The following is a 17,953-nucleotide window of genomic DNA, read 5'->3' on the forward strand; positions in this document are numbered from 1 at the left end:
GATGGACACAGCACGTTGAGGAGTATTTTCCAATGACTATACAGAGGAAAAATATTTAAACTATGTAACAACTGGTACAGGAAAGGCACCGACCTATCAAAGGCACAGACACATCAACAAAAGAGTATGTCTGTATGACTGTGTGTTCTGGCTGAATTGCAGTCCTGCATGTACACACATGCATGAGTGTGTATATGTCAATAGCATCAATCTTTTTCTAACTCGAATAATAACATATTTCTGTCTATTGCCTGCTTTTTTTTCACTCAGTAGATTGTGGATATTTTCGCATATAAATATAAAAATACCTATATCGCCTTTTTAGTAACTAGAGTTTTCCACTGGACAAAACTAGAACAATTTAATCAGTTCTCTGGTCGTCAAATTTTTTCACCACAAAGAATTGGGATCAACAGCTGTGTTTATATCTGCTGCTCACATTATTTTGTGAGGTCACCGTCACTAAACTACCAAAAAGTTACAGGAGAGTGGGCATCTGTTCCCTTAAAAATACAGCCCCCTAATACGTGGAGATCAAGGGTCTTCCCTCAGGCTCCCAGCTGTCTTGAGCCAGTTCCACAGTGTCCATCTTGTAATAGGAGAACCCGAACCCAGGACAGCTTGCCTCAGGGTCGAGATCACTTAAGGAAGTGGGATTATATTTATGCTTCTCCCCACTTCACCTACTTTGGCTTCTGCAGAGTTCTTGATCATCCCTAAAATTCTGACTACCTTCATTTCCATATCCTTCTGTATGGAAGTCTGTCTCACAGCCTGACTCCAGCATCTGATGCATCCATCAATGCTCTGAGTTCTTCTGGCAGGTCTCACTCCTGACTTAACTTTCACCTTGACCTTTGATTTGGCTGAGATTCCTGGCTTCTGGCTGCCTTCCTGCCTGACGACCCGAATGTTGGCTTCCCGCCCGAGCGCTACTCAGCATTCTGCTAGTTAGCAGACCATGCCTTGGTCCCAAGACCAGTCATTTCAGCGTGCGTCTGCTTTCCTTAGCCTGTCTGAATCAAGCACATTAGTGAGAGGAGTCCATATCTTGCCTGGTTGTGTAGAGTTCTGTGACTGGTGGTTCGGAGGTGTGTCACCCATCCATCAAACGTACATCTTTAGTTTCACCTATAGTTTGTTGCCCAAGTGTTGGCTCATAAAATCACACTAGTCTCCAACCCACTGCACGTTCCGTTGTCTTTAAAACTCAAAATTCTTAGTGAATCTTCTGGGGTAATCAATATCTTGCAGGGTAAATTCAGGGAATACCAAGCTGTTAGGTGTTAATGAAAGCCTTGCTCAGTTTGATGTTGTAAGGAAGAGTGTTACTTTAAGCTCTGGAAGGGAATTAAATTTTTACAAGGAGGCAACTGCCAATGTTCTCAAAACAACCTGGCTGAAAGGTTGTTAACTGACACATGCAACATGGGATAAAGCTATTCTGAGAAGGGAAATGGGCGGTTCCACTTGGCTCCCTTTTCGGAGTAAAGGCAGGAAAACCTGATCTGCAGATAGGATGTAAGGAAGCCCACAGAGAGAGGCTCCCCTCTCGAGGAGCACACCACAATTAATAGAAAACAGGGAGGAAGAGAAAGGAACCGGAGGAGAAGGGGTAGAAGCCAGAGGAGGAATCAAAAGAGGAGGAGGGGAAGGAAAGAGGGACATTAGCTCCCCAATCTTGAGAAACTGGAACATTCCTATTGTGAAAACCATAGCTGAAGGCTGGAGAGAGAGAGAGAGAGAGAGAACCAAACAGCCTAAACAAGGAGGGTCCAAAGCTACAATCGGGGGAAATTGGTGTTATGTTCTCATTTTTAAAAGATTTGGTTTTTATTTTTATCCAGGTCTATATGTGTGTGTTTTTATTATATTTATTTAGTTATTTATAATATATACATAGGAGTCAGAAACAATTTTGATGCCAATTTAAGGTTTGAAGATGAGTCACAAAGGCTGGTGTATAGAAAGGAGCTTGTCAGGCTGGGATAAAGCATTATTTAAATAAAGAAAGAAAAGCAACTGTGATGACATCATAGATAGAAAAGCTTGAAGGAACTGTTAATAAGTTAGTCCAATGCTCCACTTTACAGATGAGGAAACTGAGACCCACAAGGAAGAGACGTGCCCAAGCTCAGACATTCAGGGTCACAGCCAGAACTAGAACACAGGCCTCCTAATTCTCCAGTATTCTTTCCACTACAATATAATGGCTTTTTATTATGCCTTCAGATGCACTTGCTTTTAAAAAGTTATACTCAATTTTTTCTTCTGCTTACTTGTTTTGGTTGAGTCATTTTTATTTTGAGTTATTTCTTTATTTTAACAGAGAAACCCAATGTGATATAAAAATAATAGACAGTTTTCGCTTTGAATCAAGGTCGGTTCAAGCAGAAATCATCGATGTTTTTATATCAAGAGAGATGTCAGCTCTGCTAATTCAGACTGAAAGACGTAGGCATACAGTCACCAGCTGGTGAGCATATCTAAAGTGAAGGGACAGGAGCTAACAGCCACACATCACCTATTTAACTATTGGAGTTGCCAGGTAAATATTGAAAAATTTAGAGAAATGACTACACAGTTGTTTCACTTAATTTCTGAAGGGAGAAAAGAGGGTCTGGCCTCTTTGAAAAATTAGGTAGTGGTGGAAGCAAGTTATGAAAAAAATACTCAGGGCCAGGCACCAGGAGGGAAGGCTGGCTGGCTTGCTGATAAGACACATATTATCCTGCAGGTTCTGGAAGGTCAGGGTGAGGGTGGACACAGTGGCTTATTCTTTTCTGTAGCTCCTGTGGTACTGTGTTCAGTGCCCCACACATAAGTGTCAATACACATTTCCTGGAAAACAGAACCTTTGATTCTGTGAAAATGGGGTTGTTCCTATAAGGAACGCATTCCTGCTTTGTATCCTGCCTGGGAGGGATGACTCTCAACTTCTCCACACTAGGCATCGTTGATCCACTGGTTACAGATTCCTCCTCCTACTTCTGTCTGTTTGGAGACTGACTCTGCTTGTGAGCGAATCTGTGTCAGGGCATGTGTCCCTTTTAATTGAAATAATTTAATAAATTTAATTTTCAGAAATGGTAGCATACACAGTGTTATGGGTTGAATTTCATCCCCCCCAAATTAAATTCCTATGTTGCAGTCTTAACCCCCAGTACCTCAGAATCTGACCTTATTTAGAAATGGGGTCATTGCAGATGTAATTTGTTAAGATGAGGTCATACTCAAGTAGGATGGGCCCTTAATCCAACAGCACTGGTGTTCTTAAAAAAACAATGCCAGGTGAAGAGAAAAAGACACATGAGGAGAAGACCATGTGAAAAGGCCCAGGGCCAGCTACAAGCCAAAGAAAGAGGCCTAGAACAGACACTTCTTTCACAGCCCTCAAAAGGAACCAGCCCTGCCAAGACCTTGATTTCAGATTTTAGCCTCCAGACCTGAGAAACAATACATTTCTATTGTAAGCCACCCAGTTTGGGGTACTGTGTTATGGCAGCCCTAGGAAACGAATTCATACGTCAATGTCCAGCCCCTTAACTCTTTTCCCTTAAGAAATAGAGCTCAACTATTTACAATTACCAAGACATGGAAACAACCTAAATGTCCATCGACAGATGAATGGATAAAGAAGATGTGGTACAATGGAATATTACTCGGCCATAAAAAAGAATGAAATAATGCGATTTGCAGCTACATGGATGGACCTAGAGATTATCACACTAAGCAAAGTAAGTCAGAAAGAGAAAAACAAATACCATATGATACCACTTATATGTGGAATCTAAAATGTGACACAAATGAACTTATCTATGAAACAGAAACAGACTCACAGACATAGAGACTTGTGGTTGCCAAGGGGGAGGGGGATGGGGGAGGGAAGTATTGGGAGTTTGAGACTAGCAGATGCAAATTATTACATGTAGAATGATAAACAACAAGGTCCTACTGTATAGAACAGGGAACTATATTCAAAATCCTGTAATAAATCATCATGGAAAAGAATATGAAGAAGAATATATATATGTATGTATAACTGAGTCACTTTGCTGTACACCAGCAACTAACACAACACTGTAAATCAGCTATACTTCAATTTTTAAAAATAATAAATAAAAAAAAAAGAAAGAGAGCTCATTCCATGTCTGTACACAAAGATCTAACTCATTAGTTTATTTTCTTAACTTAAATATTTCCCTATTGGTGGTTATTTAGCTTTTTTCCAATATTTTGCTGTTCCCAATAATGCCATAATGTACTATCTCTTTACACATATATTCCTGTGCACATACGCAAGTATATCTGCAGGGTAAATTCTTAGAACTGCTTGGCCAAAGGGTAAAAAATATTATATATTGAGAGTAAAAATAAGTTAGTGGCAAAAGAAGCCTCGAATAGCCAGAAAATGAAAGAGAGGTGCATCAAGTGGGGGAACAGAGCTATCTGGACAGTAGCACTGACACCACTGGGTAATGAAGTCATTGAGAGAGGCCCCACCATCTGAACCTAGAAGTCAGTTTTGCTTGTAGCCTTTGCTCTAACCAGAGACAAGTTCCTGCCCACACTTAGGATGCATACGTTAATTCAGAAGTATATTTGTATCTTAAATGCTCTGGTGAACTGTGAATTATATAGAAGTGCTGGGTTAGCCTCCCCGAGGAGAATGGCTCCCGGTTAAAAACCTACGTGTGATTTTTCAGACCTGACCGTAGGCAATTCCAAAGGCTCTCCCTGGCAGGCCTCACGGGTGGGGGGAAAGCTGCCCTCCCCACAGGGGATTTGGTGCAGGGCCAGAGCACCGCAGTCTGTGAAGGGAGATGCAGCCGAGGACTCAGGTCCCCCGGCAGGTCATGCTCTTCGCATATTTGCATTCCTGGACCAGGTGCCTTCGTTCCTAAGTCTCTCGCTCTCTTTTATTTTTTTTTTAATTGAAGTATAGTTGATTATCTGAGGTCTTGAGGTCTTCTTCAGGAGCCTCTACGAAGGCTTGCTTATTGTGAAGGGGGCGCTGGGGGACATCCCCCTTGGTAAGACTTCCAGTGCTGAGTGGTCTCACCATCAATTAGGCAACAGTTACTCAGGAATTAAGCATATTAAGCAATCCAAACATTGCTCCATCTCCCCATTGCCCATTTCCATGGGACTAGGAATATCTTTGTGATAACCCGACAACAAGTCTCTTTGCCCATCTGGTCTCTCTATATGGAATTCTCAGCATCACTTAACCTGCAAAGGGGCAAGAAGAGGAACTTAAATTTACTGAGTGTCTACTCTCTATGCCTCTCCTTCAGTGTCTACTCTCTATGTCTCTCCCTTAGTGTCTACTCTATGCCACTCCTTCAGCGTCTACTCTCTATGCCTCTCCTTCAGCGTCTACTCTCTATGCCTCTCCTTCAGTGTCTACTCTCTATGCCTCTCCTTCAGCGTCTACTCTCTATGCCTCTCCTTCAGTGTCTACTCTCTATGCCTCTCCTTTAGTGTCTACTCTCTATGCCTCTCCTTTAGTGTCTACTCTCTATGCCTCTCCTTCAGCGTCTACTCTCTATGCCTCTCCTTCAGTGTCTACTCTCTATGCCTCTCCCTTAGTGTCTACTCTCTATGCCTCTCCTTTAGTGTCTACTCTCTATGCCTCTCCTTTAGTGTCTACTCTCTATGCCTCTCCTTCAGCGTCTACTCTCTATGCCTCTCCTTCAGTGTCTACTCTCTATGCCTCTCCCTTAGTGTCTACTCTCTATGCCTCTCCTTCAGCGTCTACTCTCTATGCCTCTCCTTCAGCGTCTACTCTCTATGCCTCTCCTTCAGCGTCTACTCTCTATGCCTCTCCTTCAGCGTCTACTCTCTATGCCTCTCCTTCAGTGTCTACTCTCTATGCCTCTCCTTTAGTGTCTACTCTCTATGCCTCTCCTTTAGCGTCTACTCGCTATGCCTCTCCTTTTACATATATCATCTTGCTTAATCCTCATAACAACCCCTGTAGCAGGTGCCATCATTCCTATCTTACAAATGAGAAAACAGAGTAACTTCCCCAAAGTCAGACACCTGGCAAGCAGTGGTACCAGGACGCTAGCTGGGACCCATCTGCGTGCTCTGTCCACCACCCGCTCTGTCCACCAGGGCAGTGGCGCCTTGGTTAGCTGTGGAATCTGCCCTCGCCTGGCTCCTGGGGAAGATGCCCAGAAGCACCCCAGTGGTGGGGCTGCCTGTACCTTCGGGTCGTCTTTCACACCCAGGAAGAGGTCGTCCTTCAGCCCTTTCTGGCAGTGCTCACACGTACAGTCAAAGTAGTACTGCTTCTTCAGCTGCTTCTTGCGTTCTTCGCTGACGTTAAGGAAGTCGATATAGGACACGGTCAGCTCCTCTCCTTCTGAGATCTTGCCCAGGGCCCGGAGTTCAATTCTGGAGCAGGGTAAAGGAGAAGAGTCCATCAGATCCGGGGTGGGATGTATGCTCTTCAAGGTTTCAAGAAGTTGAGTCTCAAAGACAACGACCTCCACTAACACTGAGAAAACTCCATTCCCCCCCAAAGGGGGAGATGTGGTGTAAAGGACAGTTTTCTGGAGAGTTCTACTCTACTCATTATAACAATCAAATCTGCTCCATTCAGCTAATTGCTCTGGAATCAGCTCAAATAGACTCCCAGTAGAGGGCTGGGCTCCGTCATAAAAGCATACAAAGGTCCCACGCCTGCAGGTCTCCCAGTATACTGATTGTCTGTAACAAAGGAATGGAGAAATAATAAGGCAAAAACTCCAGACGAGAGAAGCCTTGATAGTCATTTCTGGTTAGTTTGGAGACTGCTTCTCTCAGAAACACGCACATTCAGTTACCCAGAAGCTTGGCCCGTTCTGTGTCTAATTATAAGCCCCCTCTTACCTTAACCTTTGGTCCAATGGTTCAGACCTAATTTATGTGAGGAGACTTATGCCTGCAGATCTCTGAGGCAAATAAAGGCTAGCTCTTTATTAGCCCACTGCATTGTTCACTTTTGTGTTTACTGGGGGACATGGCTTTGGGGTTGAAGGTGGTTAGCGAGAGCAGATGACATTGTAACCCCCTTCCAGCCTAGACCTGACCCTCCAATTACTTACAGCACTACACACCTCACCATGTAATATAGATACAGAATGTACTGAAGACAAAATCCCACTGCACAACTGACACCCAGCTAAGCCAAACTAGCTGAGACCAGCCTGTGGGCCTCTCAGCCATGCATCTTCCACCCAGGAGTCCAGAAACTACAGAAGAGGGGTGAGCCCGGCAAGCTGGATCCTAAGCTATGCTCCTGTATCCCTACAACATCAGGGGGCCTCCCTGCCCAGAGGGAACCCATCACCCAGAGAGTGAGGGGCAGGATGCAGAGGGCTGGGAAAGCATCTACAGAGAAGTCCATGGTCATTTCCTTTACCTCCCAGAGAGGCTGATTCAGATGCCACGTGAAAGGCAAGAGAAGATTCTAGCACCAGAGAAAGGTCCCAGTCAGAGGGAGCCCCCTCCACGTGCTCGGAGGCGACAACCAAGCGAGGAACAGCAGTGACTTGCATGTCCAGGCCCCTGAGGTGACCGCTTAAGGTTAAAGAACCTTCTCTCAAAGTGGGGTACACTGCCTTGCCCAATATATGTGATAATACAGGATAAGTAAGCAATTCTGCTCCCACTAGCCCTTTCACAGAGGCAGCTCACTATATTGACATGTCCTCGTTCAACAGTAAATCAATGACCAGTTGAGTTGGCCAGTAGCTTTGCTTTGCACCAAGGTTAATCCAATTCTTACAAGGTCTCAGAGTATCTCAAATTATTTCAATGATATGAGAGAGTTTTCAAAACCAAATTAATGTAAAGTCACTTAGGTATAAGAAATGCACAATATGCCCCACTTTACCTAACCTGGCACTGGGAATCAGGGGAGGAATAGTGACCACTATTCTGTTTTGGATCCCAGACCTCTTCCATCTCTAATGCTCTGCAGTTCTACAGTTCAGCCAATTGAGCCACAAGTAGGCAACTTAAGTATTTCTTGTAGAGAGGTCAGGAGCAGAGTCCAGGGCCACAGAGACTTAGAATTAGGAAGGTCCCTAGACACGCTCTCACCTTGACCTTTGCTCTACAAATGTAGAACCAAACACCCAGGAGATGATGTGAATCGTCCAAAGTCCCTCGCAACGCACATCAACACAGACTCAGGTGCACCAACCACTCCTACCCCTGCCCTCCCAAAGCCCAAACTTCCACACAGCATTTTGTTGTTAATCCGAAGATCATTTCAAGTACTTTCAAGCCCACCTTGAGAAAAAGGCCCACTGGGGCTGTGGAGCTGTCATTAAGAAAAGTCCGAAGTAAAATCTAACCTAAACCACTAATTCATGGTTGGCCAGAAGCAATAAAGAGAATACTATGAATAAATATTTATCAAAAACATCACAGTTATGGGTACCATTTTCAGAACCAGTCTGAGTGAGAAGTTGGAGGTTATAAACAAACACAGAGTCCTTGGGCTTCCCTGGTGGTGCAGTGGTTGAGAGTCTGCCTGCCGATGCAGGGGACACGGGTTCGTGTCCCGATCCGGGAAGATCCCACATGCCGCGGAGCAGCTGGGCCCGTGAGCCATGGCCGCTGAGCCTGAGCGTCCGGAGACTGTGCTCCGAAAGGGAGAGGCCACAACAGTGAGAGGCCCGCGTACCGCAAAAAAGAAAAAAAACAAAAACACAGAGTCCTTTAGTAGGTCAGTAATATCAACAGTGCTCATTTCACGATAAGCAGGGTTTAAAGGGAGAGTGTGGGTTTTTGCTAAGATGATGTGGACTGGAAAGGACCTTCACGCTTTGAGGTTGGAGGAGAGAGAGAAATGAGGAGTAAGAGAGGGAAGCATAGGCACAGCAGGTAGTGGGTGGGTGAGGAACAAAATGATTAATATAAATGCATTAAACACACAGCATCCAGCAAAGACAAGATTCTGGGGAGCAGAAGGACATTACGGACAGACAGCCAAGGGGTCTCGTGAAGGGGCAGCCCCAGCAAACCAGGCAAGTGAGGGAGATGGGTCAGAGCAGCAGGGATGTTTCCAAAGACTGACCCACCTCATCTGGGTGTGAAACATGGATTTCACTGCCTCATGACTGAAAAACAAAACAGACACCCAAATGGAAATCATTACCATTGGCTTATCCCGTACGGCTAGCAAGGGCGCACAGCACTCCAGGTTATGCCATCAAAGCTTTGGTCATCACAACCATCTTTATCCCAGCCGCTCCTAGCTGGGCTCCCTTGACAAGAGGCAGCCTGCTATAGTGGAAAGTGCACTGGATTTGGAATGAGAAGTTCTGGGTTCAAAGGGATTCGGCCCTGGACAAGTTGCTTCACTTCCCTGGGCCTCGGTATTCTCATCTGTAACCTGGTCATGAGACCGTCACGAGACAACGCATCGAAAAGTAGAGTGCTACAGTATTTTTCAATGGCAGGGCACAAAAAGTATGGGAACCATTCATGAAAGATGCTCCAGGTTGCCCAGTCCTGTTTGAGCGCCAAATCGTGGGCAAATTGGGCTTGGAGTACCCCTTCAGAGTCTTGGGGTTTTCTGAGTGGTACACCAATAAGGGCTTCAACTTAGAGTCCCCAGCTGTGTGGCCACCAAGAAGCAGCATCAGGCGATCTTTGGATGATTCAAACCCTGGCTCAGCTTTCTCTTCTACTGAAATAAACCTTCCTTCAGGCATTCTTTTCCAAAAGAATAAAATAAAAGTCGAGTGCTAAGAAAACACATGGGAGGCTATTATTGTCCCACTAACAAGCATCTTGGACAAATAAGGGTGGCCTCTTTGAATGTCTATTTTGGGAACAGTTTGAACTGTGTCTGGAGACCCATCACTCAGGAAGTATGCAGAAATTACTGGGGTTAGAATTGGGCTCCTAGCACCACGTCCAGTGTTCTTTCCACTATGGCAGCAGCTAGACAGTGACTGCAGTCACCTCTTGCACAACATCCAAGAAGCTCGGGTACAATGTGGCTGCTTGAAATTAGTGGATGCGTGGAAGCCAGAGCGGGCACTGGTGATGATCTGAAGAAAGGGCCCCCGGGTTCTTGTGGCTGCTACATGTGGTGACAAGAAGAGCTCTGGGTCACCACCACTTAGGGGAGTGGTGTCCAGAAAGACCAGCCCCACATGTGAATCTGATCTTCTCTGCCAACCAGGGTAACTCCAGACACCAGCTCCTCTGGGGAGGATTCCATGAGGTCCAGGCCAGTGACCCCAAGAGGCTTACAAAGGGAAATACAAATGCTGGGGAAAGATAATCATCTGGGTGCAAAATGAACTGTCCTGTCTTGAGTGACTTTCTCAAGTGCTACTGTCATGCATGCCCTTGCTTCCAGAAATAGGAAGGAAAAGGGAAATCAGAGCCCTCGCTCTGTTGGAACTTAAGCTTGAGTCTTGGCTGAGAACCAGAAACCATTATCTTTGGGGGGAAGCCTGCTCATTGTTGATGGCTTAGAGTCAACTGGCACCTGTCATAAGAGCTCATCTCTAAGAGCAAAAGAAATATTGTTTAGGCCTCATTCCCCCAAAGCCCCCCAGCCTAAGCCATGGACAACGAGGGGCTCATCCTGTTTGCTGACTCTTCTCCATTTGCGCCCCACCCCAAATTCCATTCTCTGCCCTCCTGTCCCGACCTGTGCCTTCCAGGGGGGCAGGGCTGACCTCTGAGGGCTTCATCACCCAGGTTCCTTGGCCCTCTGGCTTCTGGTTGGGGTTTGGCCCATGGGAGGAGATCAGAAGATGGGAGGAGAAAGAGGTTGGGGTATTTAGTCTCTTGGCTCTCCCTCTGCCACACCACAGTTCTAGCAGTGGCTGGTTTCTCTACAGGTACAGCCAAGCTGTTGGAGTGGCGGGGGTGGGCAGGGAGAAAGGGCCCCCTCCTATGGCTACAGCTCTCACCAGCTGCAAGAACCGTACTTCCTCCATTGCCCCTCCAGGTCAAAAGGTGGTAATGGTTTCATTCTGTCACTAGACCCTGGACATTTCACCATTCTTTGTCAATTTCTTCGACTCTACCCACACTTCCGTCAATTGTGCTCTTACTAACTTCTCTTAGGGTAACCCCTGCGTGTGCCTTCTGATTTCTGCTGGGAACTTGACTGTTCCTGCCAAGCGCCTTCTCAGTTGATGAGGTTCTGCAATGACCTCTAGATAGAAAAATCTCAGGCTTCAAGTTCTAAATTATGTAGCAGTTAGAGGTTTATCTAACATATCTAGGCAACCTCAAGAAACATACAGAGACTCCAAAATTCCTCATGTGGAATTCTTTGCCATCTTCCTCATTATGTTTCTCCCATTCACAATTATTCTAGAATAAAATTTCTATTTTCTGTCCATTTGGAATCCATGCTAGCTCAGGTTCAACAGGTTACTTTTGGTTTAAATCAAGGGTAGAGACAATACCGTAAGGTCTCCCCATTCCCAACATACCAACCCAAGTTGAAGACATACTCACTTGCCGTTGTTAAATATGACCGTGCAGTTGGGCCAACAGTCATGGTTCACCAGGCCCAGGTTGGGGAAGATGCCCACACCCACTGCCTGCAGGCCTCTCTGGTCACTGAGCGTGAAACCATTGCAGTTAATCTACCCAGGGGAAAAGAGGAGAGTCAGCTAACATAGACTTGGCGCAGAACACCCTCCAGCTGTTGAAAGTTTTTTAAAAAATAGAAAACCTGGTCTCATCCTGGAAATGCTTAGAGAGTCTGGAAACGAGACAGTCAGTCTCCTGTTCTCTGTGTGACTCCAAATGACCCTCAAGATTAGCACCGTGGGAAAGTCTCCTATTTGCTAAAATGCACCACCACCTTGAAAGTTTTGGGTAGCTGTATTCTAAAAAGGCCCAAAATGGGAATTCCCTGGTGGTTCAGTGGTTAGGACTCAGTGCTCTCACTGCTGGGGCCCCAGGTTCAATCCCTGGTCGGGCAATTAAGGTCCCACAAGCCGTGTGGCACAGTCAAAAAATAAAATAAAGTAAAAAAATAAAAAGGCCCAAGATGGAAATGTTGGTTCTGAGAAGTTTCTCCTTTTTCCTGTATCTGAGTCTCATGAGTCTTCCCCAGCGTCTATCTTGGTTTCTCTCTCTGTGCCCTTCTCTGCTTTGTGTGTGTGTGTCTCCTCTGCTACCTTTGACTACTCTCAACTCCTATAACTATTCATAAAATAAAATTAACATCTGTTTTTGATGATTTTGTGTCTGGTGGATACCTTGTACTCCCTGTCCACAATTTTAAAATCTGATGAGTGCAACATTTATCTCTGAATGCCAGGCATATCAAATTGGTTACTGCTTATACGGCACCTGATTTCTTTCTTTTTCCTTAAAAAAAGTTATTTTTTTATAGAAATAGATTCCAAATGTCTGCTCTCAGGGTATAAAAAATGTATAAGCATAAATATTACCTAGGATACATTAATATCTGCACACAAGTTTCTGCCAAATGTAAAAATCATATATATAAATACATGCTATCCATAATATTTATAACACAATATACATTTATAGATATATACTGATCTGTATAGCACATAGCTATTTGTTATTGATACTAGAGGACAGTCACTTTCTCCATCAATCTCATTGGTCATTCAGCAAGTACATGAAGTTAAGCCCGTCAGTACCACTAATAAGCTGTGTTACCTTGGGCAAATTTCTTTCTTCTCTGAGCTCTTATTTTCCCATCTGTAGGTTGACTAAGTTAGACTAGATGATCTTCATGGGTCCTTTCAGCTCTACGCCTTGGTGATTACAGCATCCTTGGCTGTAGTCCCCAGACCACCTTAGAGATACTCAAGATAGTCTATGACACCCATTCACACCAAGGCTGTGGAGCATAGAAACTCCACATGTGAGAGTAGAAACTCTGGCATCAGACAGACTGATGGCTTCAAGAGGCCTGGATAGGTTGCTCAAGGCAGTGCCCTCCAGAAAGCCCCTACTCTCCTCTCCCTGGTTGCCCATGATCAGCACATCAGATGTGGGAAAAGGAAGAGTCTTACTTCCAAAGTGACTGGTGGGCAAGAAGGGATAGTGACTGGGTCTTCGTTTTCAATGTGGAGAAGAGAAAATATAGGAAGTGCAGATGAACGAGAAGGTAAATCACCATCAAAATCTACCGCTCAGAGCTAACGAGTAGTTTACGCTTGGGGTGCTGACTTCAGCCACGCAGGCGTGACCTCAGAGTAAAGGAAGACCGGAAAGAGAACTGGGTAAAAGTTTGTCATGTGAGGTCTCTGTCCCCCGTCCAGCACTTCTCTTGGCCTCCCCTTCCACACGGACCTGGCAGCATCCGGAAGGTCCTTCGTCGGACAATCCCAGGCGCCAGCCCAGCCCCAAGGCCACTTTGGGAGAAATCTTACCACGCCGAAGATCCGCGAGATGTACTGCATGCTGAACTGCTGGCTCTGGGGCGGCCAGTACTGCAGGAAAGTGTCCACGTCCCCCCGCAGCTCTTTCAGCGCCTCCTCCCCGAAGTGTTCCACGTGGCTCTGCAGGTCGTCCACGGGGACCAGGCAGCCCTCCGTGAGCCCGCCGCCCTCTCTCTCCACCCGCCACAGGACGCGCGCCGCCAGCCTGCGCAGAGGGGCGGGGTTAGAGAGGCCTCGCTGCGCTCATTCATTCGACAAACGCTTGCTGAGAGTCTAGTACACGCCCGGCACAGGGTCGGGCCCAAGACACCGTTTTGAACTAGACGGATGGAATTTCTTGTAGCATGAAGCTTCTTAGAGTGGGAGACCTAAGTTGAAAAGATAATCTAAACTACTGTTAAGTGCTATGCCCCAAATCAAACAGGGTGACCTGATAGGGAGCGGTTGGGGAAGGGGAAACCAAGGTGATGGGGGGAGGCTTGACACGGCACCCCCTGGCTGCCCGCGGAGTGAACAAGCGCCCGCCCTGTGCAGATGGGGAAAGAACAGCGAGTACGAAGGAACAGGGAAAGAGCTTGGCACGATTAGAAACAGCAAGGTGCTGGAGCTAGGGAGCAAGGAGAGGAAATCACATAAAGGTGGAGAGGTGGGCAGAAGCCAGGTCACGTGGGTCTGGGTAATCATGGAAGGGGCCTGGGGACACAGTGAGGTGCAGCAGCCTGGGTCTCTCCTGACTGTGTGGCTAAGATGAGCACTGGAGAAGGAGTCTGACGACTCCACTTCTTACTGTGTGACCCTGGGCAAATCACTTGACCTCCCTGAACCTCTCCAGTGGCAAGTAAAGTGAGGATAATATGTATCCCCTGCCGTGCTAACCTGCAGAGTGTTGGTTCACAAACTGGCCCCCATCCACAGAGGGCAGGAAGAGAGGCAGACCACTCCAGATTGGTGGGTGTCAGTTCGAATCAGCAGGGGACTTACTTAGGAGGCTTGTCTTGGGCGGCCACAGATAAAAAGATCTTGGGGGCTTCCCTGGCGGCGCAGTGGTTGAGAGTCCGCCTGACGATGCAGGGGACACGGGTTCGTGCCCCGGTCCGGGAAGATCCCACATGCCGCGGAGCGGCTGGGCCCGTGAGCCATGGCCGCTGAGCCTGCGCGTCCGGAGCCTGTGCTCCGCAATGGGAGAGGCCACAACAGTGAGAGGCCCGCGTACCGCAAAAAAAATAAATTAAAAAAAAAAAAAGATCTTGGTCCCTGCCAGCCGAATTTTAGGGTTTATAAAGAGGCCTTCACTGGGTTCAGTCATACCTTCCAGGTGGTTTCAACACCACATTGCTATCTCAATGCCACATTCTTGGGCAGCTTCTGGGAGGTGGGGAAGGCAAGCGAGCACATTCCAAGGACAGGGGAGGGGATGAAGACCTGGGTCCAGCTTGCAGGTCAACCAGAAGTCGTGTCCTCTCAATGCCCTCCTCCAACACAGAGGTGTTTAGGAGACAAAGTGAGGTAGTGGATGTCGACATCATGTGTGAACTTATTCACATTCTTAATGATTAGATAGAGAGAAGGCAAAGACAATCTAAGAGGGGAAACAGTATAAGCAAAGGCCCTGAGGCAGCCCCAAACGTGCATATGCAGGGAGCAGGGGCAAGGAAGGCCTCGTCTGGAAGGAGCAAAGGGCTCTGGAGGAGAAGGGGGGTGGTTAATGTGGGACAAGAGGGAGGGCCCTAGAAAGCCAGAACCCAGAACTTTGTTTTTTGGGGAGGTTTTTTTTTTTTTTTTTACATCTTTGTTAGATTATAATTGCTTTACAATGTTGTGTTAGTTTCTGCTGTACAACAAAGTGAATCAGCTATATGTATACCTATATCCCCTCCCTCTTGGGCTTCCCTCCCACCCTCCCCATTCCACCCCTTTAGGTCGTCACAAAGCTGATCTCCCCGTGCTATACAGCATAGAAAGTACAGAACTTTGAGTATGAGACAGAGGGCCTTACTTCACTCTGAGGGCAGAGAAGGCCCACTTGTTAACCATTAGGCAGCCCATGCCCACAAGATAAAGCCTGTGACCAAGGGACACTTTGGTGACTCTCTGCCACTCATTAATTTTTTGACACAGGCAGATCAATTTTTAAAAAGTAAACATTGGGGGGCTTCCCTGGTGGTGCAGTGGTTGAGAATCTGCCTACCAATGCAGGGGACACGGGTTCGAGCCCTGGTCCGGGAAGATGCCACATGCTGAGGAGCAACTAAGCCCGTGCGCCACAACTACTGAGCCTGCGCTCTAGAGTCCACGAGCCACAACTGCTGAGCCCACGAGCCACAACTACTGAAGCCCGTGAGCCTAGAGCCTGTTCTCCGCAATGAGAGAAGCCACTGCAATGAGAAGACTGCGCACCGCAGCCAAGAGTAGCCCCCGCTCGCCGCGACTAGAGAAAGCCCGCACGCAGCAACAAAGATCCAACACGGCCAAAAATAAATAAACAAATAAAATAAAATTTTTTAAAAAAATTAAACACTGGGGAGCCGCACGAAACAAGCCTGCAACCAGCTCCACCAGTGGAGATCCCCTCATAGATGGGCTTCCCAGACCAAGGGAGAGCATGGAAGAAGTGACCATATCCTGTCTCTCTGGGACTCTTTCCTGATTTGCACTCATCCCAGCTTGCTTGGACCCGGGCATGCTGTCCCTGCCGCCATCCCCCGCCTGACATTTGGGAATCCCAGTCTCCATCCCGGGGCCCAGCTCTGACCTGATGTTCTCATTGGGCACCTTCCCGTATCTCTTGATGGCCGAACACTCGTTCTTGTGGTTCTGCCAAGCATCCTTCTGGCAGGTGCGGTCACAGTAATGGGCAAACTTGCACTGCCCGCAGCGGTGGAGCTTCTCCTGCCTCTTGAAGCAAGTGTGGCACACAACGTTCACAAGGCTGGAAATGGAGGGAGAAAACCTGTGATTGGGGGACACCACACTGGCTTTTGGGGGACTGGGGTTTGGGTACTGGCTGTCCTTGTCTTTCTAAGCTTCAGATTCTCATTTTTCAAAATAAGGGGCTTGGGTTTCCAAAGATCTCCTCTAGCTGTAGCTACGCTTCTGGCAGATATTTTCCAGTGAAACCAATGTAGGGAACTCTACTGTGCTCTTCATATAAGCCCTTCAATTTAATTCAGCAAGAGGTCATAGAGTTACAACCTTTATGCGTTAGCCACCGGGAATACCACAAGTTGCTGGATGAACACTTGAACTTGGGATCACCATGCAGCATGAGCACCCACTACAATAGGGGGGCCACAGGGTATTCCTGGATCACAACGGAGGAACCAAGGAAGTCTTCTAAGCCAAGGGAGTGGCTGAAAATTCCTCCCAATCCTCTTGCCAAAAGTCACTTGTCATTGGCACCGTGGTCCGGGAGAGGGCATACTGTGCGACATATTCTTCTCATTGTTGAAATGGAATGTCCCTTTCCCCAAAGAATAAAAATATCGTAACTGCTTACGATATGATGGGACATGAAACATGGCATGGTTTACACAAAATGAAGTCTACACGTTATGATGTATGTCATAGCTCTGCGTGTTTTGCAGGAGTAAAGATGGACAAGGTTACTGATGTCACAGATGTTATCTGATGTATTCTCCCGGCTCAGAGAGAGAGTGGAAGTGATGGGTGGCCAACTCCACAAACTGCTGTGTCCCCATCTGCTGTGAGGTGTGATGCTAGTAATTTGTTACTAGTCATAAAGTACTCAAGGGCATGAAAGGTTAGTGCTTCTTTATAACTTACAGTAGATGCAAGGTTATTCCCCTAATAATGTCTTCCTCTCTCCCTTGCATTCCCTTAAGCTTTCCCAACGAGAGAGGAAGAGTAGAATTACCCTGACATACTTACAGTTGCACAGAATCCGCAGCGCATCATAGCTATGCCGCTACTGCTACTTTGACCAGGAGAAGGCTGGGGACAGAGCCCCAAGGTGCTACAGTACAGATTTCACCCCAGTCTGGGTGACGGAGAGACCTTTACAGTCATGCATATAATCCCTTATGAGGCTTGACTCAATGCAACTATCAGTTCAACAATATCTCACCTTCCTATTGTCTCATGAGCGTCTTTACAATCACTTTGCTGTAATAAACGTTTAATTACTTTTCATGAAAAGAAAACGTGATCAATCTGAAATGATTTTTCTCCTAGTGAACACATAGTGGGTTCCAAAGGTTAACCACCAAAGTATTTTCTACAGGCTCACACACCTGTTTAAATCTCATTCCACAATTTTTTTAGGACTTAGAGTCAATTTTTAAAAGCTGGTGAAATCCAGGAAGTATTATGAGCTATCTCCTAATTTAGATCTCCTTGAGATGAGGCTGACCTTTCTCTCCATCACCCCACCTGCCATTAAGGCTTAGCCACGAGGCTGGAACTAGGAAGAAGGAAGAGGGTGGGTCTGATGCAGAGAGGGGTTCCTCAAACTTTAGTGTGTGTGCACATCATCAGAGATCATGTGGTTCTAATTCAGCAGGTCTGGGGTGGGGCCTGAGATTCTGCATTTC

General features: G+C 46.6%; 1 protein-coding gene across 1 annotated transcript in view; it reads right to left on the reverse strand.

The window, feature by feature from the left end:
• SMYD1 (SET and MYND domain containing 1) overlaps positions 1 to 17,953 on the reverse strand; it is a 51,050-nt gene that overhangs the window by 10,086 nt on the left and 23,011 nt on the right. Inside the window, exons 6-10 of the mRNA XM_067704436.1 lie at positions 16,156 to 16,332; positions 13,395 to 13,608; positions 11,491 to 11,621; positions 9,081 to 9,119; positions 6,213 to 6,402 (exon numbers count right to left, since the gene is read on the reverse strand). Of these exons, the coding sequence (XP_067560537.1) occupies positions 6,213 to 6,402; positions 9,081 to 9,119; positions 11,491 to 11,621; positions 13,395 to 13,608; positions 16,156 to 16,332 (751 nt within the window). The remainder of the gene's footprint in view (positions 1 to 6,212; positions 6,403 to 9,080; positions 9,120 to 11,490; positions 11,622 to 13,394; positions 13,609 to 16,155; positions 16,333 to 17,953) is intronic.

Source organism: Pseudorca crassidens, chromosome 14, assembly GCF_039906515.1.
Source record: "Pseudorca crassidens isolate mPseCra1 chromosome 14, mPseCra1.hap1, whole genome shotgun sequence".
Classification (NCBI taxonomy): Eukaryota; Metazoa; Chordata; class Mammalia; order Artiodactyla; family Delphinidae; genus Pseudorca; species Pseudorca crassidens.